Here is an 11,302-nt window from a genome sequence, read left to right on the forward strand (position 1 = left end):
CTAAATTACGGAAAAACGTGAACCTGGAAAACTCGGAAGGTGAAGAATACATCTCGGCAATTCAGTACAGGCGGAACACGTTTCCAAATATCTCTGAATGGACTTGATACAAATCTTGAAGGATCCATGGACACCGACAGTCCAGATCTGACCCGGCCCGCCTGGAAAATGCCAAAGTCAGCACCGGAACCATCGAGAAGATGATCAACGGACTTTTCAAGTGGCTCCCGCGGAGTTGATGTATTCATCGAGATCTTATTTGGCTGCCAGAAAACGGCACTTTGGGAAGAATTTGACCTGGCGAACGCCCTCACCCAGACTAAACTATTTGGGACACGTTTGTCTGGTTTCCAGCCGTATTTTTCATTGATTTGTTGTCCCCCAGCCCGTTTTGGGAGGCGTTGTTGTTTTAAATGGAAGACAGGATGTTGGTGTTGTTTGACTGGGCCCAACGAGAACCAGCTGCACACTTCAAGCGGACCTCTTCTTAGCCACCCCCCCCCACCGCTGCCTCCTCCCTCGTCGTATTTTGCTTGCCGCCGGACTCCCGACGCCGTGTTTTGTCATTCCGGCTCTCCCGCGGACGAGCGCGCGTTTCCATTGGAGAAGGCAAAAAAAAGGCAACAAATGTGTCCGGACCCCCCACCGCCCCCCCCCCTGCCAGCATCCAGATGGGTAGCGTGACGTACTTTGGATTTTTCTGTTCGTACAGAGAGGGTTTACTGGACTTGAGTAGATTTTTCTGGTGTATGTACTTAAGTATTTAATAGTCTGGTGACTTTTTAACTTTTACTACCTTTATCGAGAATGATGACAAGAAATATGATGAAAAATGGAAATAAAGTTTTTTTTAAAAAAAAGTTTTACTCGTAAAAACAGGAAAAAAATTACTCGGGAAAAAATAATAATAATAATAAAACGCAGAAAAAAAAATTTAAACTTAAAAAATACCGGGAAAAAAAAAAAGCCTAAAAAAAATTACTCGGGAAAATGTTTTTATAAAAGTGAACGCACTACATTGGCTGGCAACCAGTACCCCGCCTCCCGCCCGTTGACAGCTGGGATAGGCTCCAGCACTCCCCGCGACCCTTGTGAGGATAAGCGGCAAAAGAAAATGGATGCATGGATGAATGCAATACGCTCACATATATAACGTACGGCAGGTTCCCCCCAAAACTTGATTTTCTTTGACATATTCTGTTGAGGGCAGCACTGGTAAAGCGTTGGCCTCACAGTTCCGTGGACCCCGGTTCGATCCCGGCCCCGCCCGTGTGGACTTTGCACGTTCTCCCCGTGCCCGCGTGGCTTTTCTCCGGGTGGGCGCTCCCGTTTCCTCCAACATCCCGAAAACACGCAACATTAATTGGACCCTCTAAATTGGTGTGATTGTGATTGGTTGTTTGTCTCGATGTGCCCTGCGATTGGCTGGCGACCAGTTCAGGGTGTACCCCGCCCGCCTCCTGCCCGTTGACAGATTCCAGCACTGCACGCGACCCTCGTGAGGATAAGCGCCAGCCAAAGAAAATGGATGGATATTGTGTTGAATTAGCACATCTCCTGTTGTTACCAGTCGTTTTTACGTACACAAAACTGTACTTCTACTATTTGTCGTTCTCACCCGCGTCGCAACGATCTTAGTTCGGGTGCGTCGGCTGTAAAGGGCGGCAGAGCATCCATCAAAACTCTCCTTTTCAGCAGTGTCGGCGGTGGCGCTTTCCCCCAGTTTGGACTCTTCAATTGCACACAACAACAACGCGTCGAAAGCAGCTACATGCTGCTGCAAACTTTGAAAAGGAAGAGAAAAAAGAAAAAAACGTCCACTTCCTGAGCCTCGCAAAAAAAAAAAAAAAAAAAAAACTCACCAAAAAAAAAAAAGTCCTTGACATTTTTCACCATCCATCAGCTCCACATTCACCTTTCGCAGCACTTTGGAACGCATCTCGGCGGCGGGGACTGACAAAAAAAAAAAAAAGATGCTCATATTTCTACAAATAGTTATCCCCCCACGGGGTGGGAGTTTATTTACTCAACTGTAGATGGAGGACGGCTTTTTGAACTAATATGAGCGGTGTGCGATGATTTTGCGCCGAGTGAAAATGGAGTTTAAAACCCCCAAAAAGTGGCTGTGAGCAATTGTAGGGTGCTGCCGTTTTGGTTAGCAACGTGCTATTTTGTACTGGAATGCTAATTATTTCCATTATTACCGCCTAACATGAGATCATCTTTAATAATGTGTAGGAAAGATTTTGACAACACGGGCTTCCCCAAAATTTCCCGACACACTTGAATTCATCTTGGAGGCTATTTCGGCCTTTTTTTTGTTGTTTCGGTTCGTACCACGTCAGATTCTGCCGTACCGTTAATTGTCGTTATTGTCCCGAAATATCGTAAGAGCAACTTCCATAATGTGCATCAAACGTGTTTAAAACACGAGGAAAAATACATACTTTGAGATTAATTTGGCATTTGCTGTTTTTTTGGTTACATTCGTTGACTTGTACACATCCATCCATCCATCCATTATCCAAGCCGCTTATCCTCACAAGGGTCACAGGAAAGCTGGAGCCTATCACAGCTGGCTTTGGGCGAAAGGCAGACTACACCCTGAACTGGTCGCCAGTCAGTCGCAGGGGAAGACATCGACACCATCGCCGAGCGGGAATCGATCCCACGCTGCCCGCCCGCACCAAAGTGTCCCACTACACCATCAACGACTCGTTTCGACACATCCATCCGTCAATTTTCTTTTCCGCTTATCCTCACGAGGGCCACGTGGCGTGCTGGAGCCGGGGTACACCCTGAACTGGTCGCCAGCCAATCGCAGGGCACATGGAAACAAACAACCGCACTCGCAATCACACCTTGGGGAAATTTTGTGTCCAATTATTGTTGCGTGTTTTTTTTTTTTGATGTGGAAGGAAACCGGAGTGCCCACCCACCAGAGAAAACCCACGCAGGCACGGGGAGAACATGCAAACTCCACCCAGGCGGGTCCGGGATTGAACTGTGAGGCCGACGCTTTCCAGCTGATCCACCGTGCCGCCCTTACTTATTATTACATACTTTAATTGATATTAGAGACTAATTTAGTATTTGCTACTGTTTTGATTAGCAAGCAAGAATAGCCTTCCAAGCCCGTCAGGCAAGATTACGCTCGATTTGTTGATCCCGACAGCCAAAAATTCAAAGTGAATCAAATCCATCTGAGAAGCAGCTGGGACCAGAGGAGGTTTCCTTCCCATCTGATCCCGATCGCTTGTTTACGTGACGTGAGGCAGCAATTCCAAGCCTAACAAGGAACATCCTGTTTTCCACGTTCGTACCGTTGAGTCCCCGTCGACTCTCGGTCCATCACGTTGACGCGCGGATCTTGGAATATTTCGTTCTCGGATCACAGACGCAAAGGCATTAATATTGCAGGCGACCCGTGTCGAAGCCTTGGCCGAGGTCTGCGCCGCGTCTTTACGCGGCGTAATGCGGGCTGACACAAAAATGGGCAAAAGTTGCCCCCCGTCGCTATCCGGCCTTGTCAAAAAAAAAAAAAAAAAAACTCCGTATCCTCCTCATTACTTCAAATCCTCCCCATCAAAACTCTCGAACGAGCCCCTCGGGGAGACGGCGGGGGCGGCGGGGGCGGCGGCGGCTTCTTGCTTCCGAATTCCGACTTTAAGCCGTGTCCGTGTCAAACCCTTTTCACGCGGCCGGCGCCGTGTAGCGCGGCTGTTCTGCGTTAAGCGCTTCCGCGCCGGTGGCCGGGCGGGACGGCGAACGCGCAGAGACGAGCGCGCCCGAGTGCCGACGCCAAAGTGGCACTGAAGCCCGAGCGTTGAAGCTAAAGCGCTTTCCCCGTGAAATCCCCTCACCAGAACCACTCCAAACTATCCCTATTCAATTATGTCGTTATTATTATCAGAGCTATTACCAGGGCGAGCTTTCTGTCTATTCCTGGAGATGGAAAATGGAAACATAGAACGCTCTAAAGCTCCGGCACCCAAAAAAAGAGAACATTATCAAAGTTGGCCGATAGTATTTTGCAAAAGTTCAAGTGGATCTGCCGCCCTCCGTGAACCAGGAAGTAACACAAACGACACAAATAAAGCACTCGAGTCACAGTTTGGCTTTGGCATGAATCTACTGAGATGTCCGAAAAACCAAAGACAATAAGAAAGACCATTATGGAAAAACATCCAAAACGGAGGCAGACTGGGCGGATTATATAAGTGCCCTGACCCCCCCACGACGCCGTAAAACTCGAGCCCGCACGTCACTGCGCAAAATGCTAATTGGCGTCTCTGGATCGACCGAGCTCACCTTTGGACGTGACCTATTTTTTGGTAAGTTGACTTTTTAATGGCTTGGATGCAAAACGTCACGCTGGCCGATTTCAACTTTAAATTTCATAAATAAAGCAGCAAAGTGAACTCACTTTACAACCACCAGAATCCTGTAAGCAATCAACATAAGAACAAAACAAAACAAAATTTAAGCTTTGATCGCCGTGCACGGTCGAAGTTTGCTGTCAAACTAAACGTCAAACAAATTGCATTCCATTAAATCTTTAAAACAACAACACAACTCCTCCTTCGAAAAGTCTGCTAGCTTGATGCTAACATAAAATGCAAACCTCCATAGACTATAAATAGGATTGATATTGATTGTTGGAATCCTTCATAACATTTGAACACAAAGGACTAATATTACTGCGGCTTACGTAGTCTGTACCGCCTCATGGTGGCTAACGCTAGCAAACCAGAAGGCGCTCAACGTGGGTCCGGAACGCAATGATGGCATTGAGTTCCGAGTGTGGTCATTGAACAATTTAGCCTGTAAGTCAAGGCATCAGCGATTCTGTGTATCAAATTTATTTACATCAAACACTGCGGGACTGCTTATGGGCATCGGTGCTGCGGACGACAGTGAACACAAGTCGCGGGAAGCGCTTACCCAGACGGAGGGTGAGGTTGACGGAATTCGGGTGCTGGACGCCGAAGTACATGGACTGGCTCTGCCACCGCGTGGGCTCGTCGTTCCTGTGGAAGTCGGTCAGCAGGGCGGCGCCGTGGCCGAGGCCCGGGTCCGAGGCGTCGCAGCGGTGGCACGAGCGCGCCGCCGAGCCCATCTGCGTGCAGTAGTCCTCGGGGGGGGACCCGCACTCGTTGGACGCCTCCACGCTCCGGTTGAAGGCCACGTTCTCGAATTTGGGCAGGCAGCGGCTGGGGGCGGCCGTCTCCTCGTCGTAGCAGGAATCCATGGAGGCCCGGGCCGGAGGCTGGAGGAGGGCCAGGAGATGAAACCACACAGCGAGACGGGCGTCCATTTCGGCACGGGCGGCTTCAATCGCCGACTTTCCACATCCACACTTCTCACACTCGACTACTTTGATGGGCCAGATGAAAATCCACAAAGTGCCGCCCCGCAGCCAAAATCCTCTCTCCCCGGCCTCAACATGTGTTCCCCCTCTGCGAAGGTCCACGCGGGAACTCCTCTCATCGGAGGAGGTTCCGCGGGGTGGGGTGGGGGGGTGGGGGGGGGGGGAGGTCGGGTGGGGTGACCACGCCAGACCAGGAGCATTCCCCCACCTGCTGGTGGAACGCGAGAAGCTTCAAACCCTTCACCAAAGAGCTCTTCTCGTTCTTTTGTCTTCTTCCCGACTGGCACCGTGGTGAGTGGTTCGTACGGCCGCCGCACCATTTTCAAGTCAGAGGTCTGAATCCAGGCCGCGGCTTTTCTACTGGAGAGTTGTTCACCGTGTACTCCTAACCGCATCCCAGTCAGGATCAAAGACGGCTCAAAGGCTGGTGGCGGTCTAGAATTTTCTTACTCTTGATTGGCTCTGCGGGTTCAATTTTTTCATGATTGGCGATGGGAAGATTCCAGTGATTCACCGTGTCGGATTCTCTTCCGCCCGCCTATATCCCACTTGCTCACGTTTGCTTTTCACGACGGAAGGAACTCTTTGACTATAAAACAGCGCCGGTATCTTTGTTTAAAAAAAAAAAGGGAAAAGACGCATTGAAAGATTCATAAGCCGCCCCTAAAGCTCCATAAGCGCTCGCGGGGATCAATGATGCATTCGAACGGCGCACGGATCTGTAAAATAAAGAAATAAATAAGTGATGAAATAAGACAATTACGTCGCGCAAACAAAGGCAGCCGGGGGTCGGACGGATGCGTCGGGAGGGTTCGCGTTTACGATCCGACGGGGGGTTTACGGCAAAGTTTCGCACACGCCGCCGTGCCGTTGCCTTGATTTATCGAGGCTGTCTTCAGTCAGGCAAGCGCTTTGTGAATCGGAGAAAAGAGGAAAAATAGGGGCCACATCAGTTAGCTGTCAGTTCTTCTGGCGTTCTCAGGCTTTAAACTGTGGCTCGGCACAGACCTCTTTTGCGGATTGAATACGTACCGTTCGCTTATGGCTTCCACGCGTCCAAACGGTAGCGGCGCGCAGTCGAGCGCTTGTTTGGCTAATGCTAATCAAGCAGGTTATTGGCGCTCTCTCGACGTTCACTCTGAAACTTGAAAATGACACGTTGTGGATTTAGCAGAACCACATAAGTTGCCTTACAAATGGACGCTAGCTTAAAGTTAACGCACAATGCGAAACGTCATAGAAGAGCTAACAAAACTAGAAAACTTTGAATATGATAAAATTAAGTATGTTTTTCTTTGACTGCGCCAAAAAATGTTAACTTAATTACTCAACGTAAGAGATCATAAGGAAGTGAACAGGATCAAGGATCCAACACGCGTTGGCCTGGGAAGGTCACGCTCCTTGGCTAATGCTAATAAAATAAAGTACAAGAACAAGAATGGAAAACAGCTCTTCATTCTACTTTTAATAAAACTACAACGAAATTACGAATAGCTTGCTAGCTCGTGTCATGCCACATCAGTTTGCGCTAGCTTGTTCCCTAGACTAGCATGCTAGCTAATATGATGGATGAGCCTCATGCGAAGATGGTTTGTTTTGAACAATTTAACTACTGAATACCGTTGTTTATGTAACGTACCTTCATAATCAGAATCAGCTTTAATAGACAAGTGTGTAAAAACAGTGCTGCCCTAGCTCGACATTCAGAACAAAGAACAAGGAACAACATAGCAACAAGGACATAGAACAAGCGACATTTCTGTTTATCGGAACTATACCTTATAAGACGTGCAAGACGTAAAATCTTCATTGAGAACAGTATGCTAACGTCCCGCATTGTGTTAAGCTTGTGGCTAATTGCTAATTGCGTGCTACACGCACAGTGGCGGTGCTTTAGGATCCTCCATTTTGTCTGGCGGCACACCGCTGAATCTCTGCTGTGACGAAAAGGTCCGGGAAACAGTAAGCGAGATGAACGCCTTCCAACGCGAGGTCGATCCATCCGCACTTTGTTTGGCGTCGGCACTTGGCAGACGTCGTCGGCGTTCCTCTCCGAGCTCTTCTTTTCAACCGAGCGTGACATCATTAGCGGGCACGGCCGCGCTTCAACGACACTTCAGCCTACGTGTTCTCCCGTGTAGGAGTTTTTTTTTGAGTGCCGCCGTCGAATTCATAACCAAAGCTAATGGATGAATGGTCGCTCACGTTGTGTTTTTTTTTTTTCCTCCGAGCGAACGCCACTAATGGATGCCTCGTACACAATTGCACAGGGACCGTGAATAGAAAACCATCCGTCATACTCCGCCAAATAATCAAAAACTCGGGGCTCTGGTGTTTATTCTAGTTTCATAAATAAAACAGGGTTTGTTGTTGTTGTTTTTTTTTTTCCCCCTTTCTTTTCCCGGGGTTTTAACACGGAAACACTTTTATGCTGTCTTGTTGTGAAGTGCATTCTTACGGAGCGAAGAAACGGCCTCGCGCTATAAGCGTCGAAATACTCGGCCCAGAAAATGTTGAAGTCTATAAAAAGGAAAATGAAAGAGAAAAATGCAACCTTTCACGGGGAAACTTTCATTGTTTTCCCGGCAACTCGTCCTTTTAAATTACCGTAATTTCCGGCCTACAGAGTGCACCGGATTATAAACCTCACCCAGAACATTTATAAAGGAAATACTATTTGGTACACGCATAAGCCGCACTTGTGTAAAAGCCACATTGAAACACGAGATATTTACAAAGAAAGACGGTACACAGAAAGAGTTTTTATACCTTATCTTAGCTTAACACGGTAGCATGAACAGGGCTGGTTAAAAAAACAAAAAACAAAAAAAAAAACGGTCACAGCAGCTCCACAGTAGCAACACGGTAGCACAGCGCTAACGGAGCCGGTTAAAAAAAACAACAACATACTTTAATCACTGAGGCGCGGCAGTAACACAGCAGAAACATGCTAGTGTGGCGCTAACAGGGCCGGTTAAAAAAACAAAACAAAACATACCGGTAAAAATCACTGAGACACGGCAGTAACATGATAGTGCGGCGCTAACAGGGGCGGTAAAAAAACCAACAACATACTGGTAAAAAAATCACTGAGATGCGGCAGTAACGCGCTAGCGCGGCGCTAACAGGGCCGGGAAAAAAAACACACTGTTAAAAATCACTTAAACGCGGCAGTAACACAGCAGCAACACGCTAGCACAGTGCTAACAGGGCCGGTTTAAAAAAATTAAAAAAAACATACCGGTAAAATTCACTGAGAGGCAGCAGTAACACGCTAGTGTGACGCTAACAGGGCCGGGAAAAAAAAAAAAAAACAACATACTGGTAAAAACCACTCGGATGCGGCAGTAACACGCTAGCACGGCGCTAACAGCGTCAGTGGAAAAAAAAAAACCTTACTGTTAAAAATCACTGAAATGCGGCAGTAACACAGCAGCAACACGCTAGCACAGCGCTAATGCTAGCGCACCGCTAATGCTAGCGCAGCACTAACAGGTCCGGTAAAAAAAAAAAAAAAAAAAAAACGATACTGGTAAAAGTCACTTCTTCTGCACATATATTCCACCGGTCTCACTGACCTTTTCCGCTCGAGTGCACCCTTCCGGCCGTTAGAAAAAATGCACAAATTAGCCGCATCACCGCATAAAACGCAGCATTGAAAGCGAGTGAAAAAAGTCGCGGCTTATAGGCGGGAAATTACGGTACTCTTTTGCTTGTAGAGTTTAGGGTTACATTACATTATCTGCCTGTGAGATTTGTTTAATTGTCTGTCCACATGTGTTGCTACAATTTGTGTTCACACAAACTGTGAGATGCTTAAAGGTTTGGAGCTGGCAACACAATGCTAGTTTGTTTTTTTAGCTGTACTTGATATTTTGTTGTATGATTAGCAAGCGCTTGACAGCATTTGAACTCTTCCTCCCGCCCTCTAGTGGAAGAGCCTTTCTTTGTTCTTCCTGTCACTACATTTCAGAACGTAGATACGGTACTACCAGTCACCCAAGCACAGGTTTGATTAACTTTTGCTTTCTTTTTTTTTTTTTTTTCCCCCAACTATCAATTTGGTGAGCACTTGGCTAACGACTACATTTAATTAAATTTAAAAACAAAAAAAAAAGCATTTAGCCTTTTGTACCTTGACTTTTCCACCCCCGCCATGAATTGCACCGCTTTAGTTCGCATGATTCCATCCACGGGAGCGCTTTGAACCCCCCCCCAGAAAAAGTCGGGAGTTGCTGGACTTGGCCAGCAACTCCCGACTTTGCACTTCTATACCCGAACGGCGCAACTACAAACAGATTGATTGAGGAAACGTGTCAATCTTTCGAGTGGCGTGCGAGGAGAGGCGGCGCTCGTGAATTATTTAGGTGAAACATTTGGAAATTGTTATCGTGTACATCAGCGCGACCATATTGATATTTTCAATACATCTATTATATTCCGTATACTGTATAAACACTTCAAATATACTGCGTTTACTATTCTTCATACTGCTAATATACCATATTTGCAAAACCACATATTAAATTTCTTCGTCCAGACGCCTACCTAAACACATTTGTTGACTTGTACACATCCATCCATCCATCCATTATCCAAGCCGCTTATCCTCACAAGGGTCACAGGAAAGCTGGAGCCTATCCCAGCTAGCTTTGGGCGAAAGGCAGACTACACCCTGAACTGGTCGCCAGGGGAAGACATCGACACCATCGCCGAGCGGCAATCGATCCCACGCTGCTCGCGCCAAAGTGTACCACTACACCATCGGTGACTCGAGTCTACAAATCTAATGTACCACCCATCAATTTTCTTTGCTGCTTATCCTTACGAGGGTCACATGGCGTGCCGGAGCCTATCCCAGCTGTCAACGGGCAGGAGGCGGGGTACACCCTGAACTGGTCGCCGGCCAATCGCGGGGCACATCGAGACAAACAGCCGCGCTCACAATCGCACCTAGGGGCAATTTAGAGTCTCTGATTAATGTTGGATGTTTTTTTTGGAATGTGGGAGGAAACCGGAGTACTCGGAGAAAACCCACACAGGCACGTGGAGGACATGCAAACTCCACACAGGCGGGTCCGGGATCGAACCCAGGACCTCAGAACTGTGAGGCCGACGCTTTACCAGCTGCTCCACCGTGCCGCCACCTAATGTACCATTCATAGACATTAAACGTTTTGTACACTTCTACAATACAAGATCCATCCATCCATCCATTTTCTTTGCCGCTTATCCTCACGAGGGTCGCGGGGAGTGCTGGAGCCTATCCCAGCTGTCAACGGGCACGGGGCACCCTGAACTGGTCGCCGGCCAATCGCGGGGCACATAGAGACAAACAGCCGCGCTCACAATCACACCTTGGGGCAACACAATATCGTTCTTTATGCGTTTAATATCTCGTGTTTTACGCCACTTCATTTTGTGTATACTTCCAAAGTACCATCATTATCTCAAAGTCAGTTTCTACACCTCAAACGTAGCCCGTTATCATATCGTGACTGATTCCATATTTTTTTCATCCATCTTTAGCCCAGTACAAATTTGGCCAAAAGGGAGGAGAAAAAAAAAAACCCTCTTGCTAACTATGACACTTAATGGAGTCCAGTGAACGTATCGAGAACCACCCTTGAAGCCAACGTTCGGAATGCTGCGTGGCCCCCCCCCCCCCAACGCACCCCTCTCGACTACGCGTGGTTTAAAAAAAAAAAAAAAAAAACGCCTCCATCCTGCTTTTCATGTACTTTGGTTTTATAATGAGTCGACCGCAGGCCCGGGAAAGACACGTTCAGCAATCACTCCGCATATTAATCCCCCCCCCCTCCCCCCCATTGTCTTCATTTAAATGCGCCGCACGCCCTGGCTTCAAGGGAGCCACGCGTGTAAATTTATTAAAACTGTAATTTTGCGCTCATCCCCCCCCCCTCCCCCCCT

At 47.8% G+C, this 11,302-nt stretch overlaps 1 protein-coding gene across 2 annotated transcripts in view; it reads right to left on the reverse strand.

The window, feature by feature from the left end:
• The window catches only part of lamc3 (laminin, gamma 3), an 89,262-nt gene extending 83,805 nt beyond the window's left edge, over positions 1-5,457 (reverse strand). For both annotated transcript variants that reach the window (XR_009792375.1, XM_061802243.1), the window contains exon 1: positions 4,945-5,457. Coding sequence is in view for 1 of the 2 variants with exons in the window: in XM_061802243.1 (XP_061658227.1) it covers positions 4,945-5,317 (373 nt within the window). In the remaining variant the exon portion in view is untranslated. The remainder of the gene's footprint in view (positions 1-4,944) is intronic.
• Between the last annotated feature and the right edge of the window lie 5,845 nt (positions 5,458-11,302).

The sequence above is a fragment of the Syngnathoides biaculeatus genome, chromosome 17 (genome assembly GCF_019802595.1).
Source record: "Syngnathoides biaculeatus isolate LvHL_M chromosome 17, ASM1980259v1, whole genome shotgun sequence".
In the NCBI taxonomy this organism is placed as follows: Eukaryota; Metazoa; Chordata; class Actinopteri; order Syngnathiformes; family Syngnathidae; genus Syngnathoides; species Syngnathoides biaculeatus.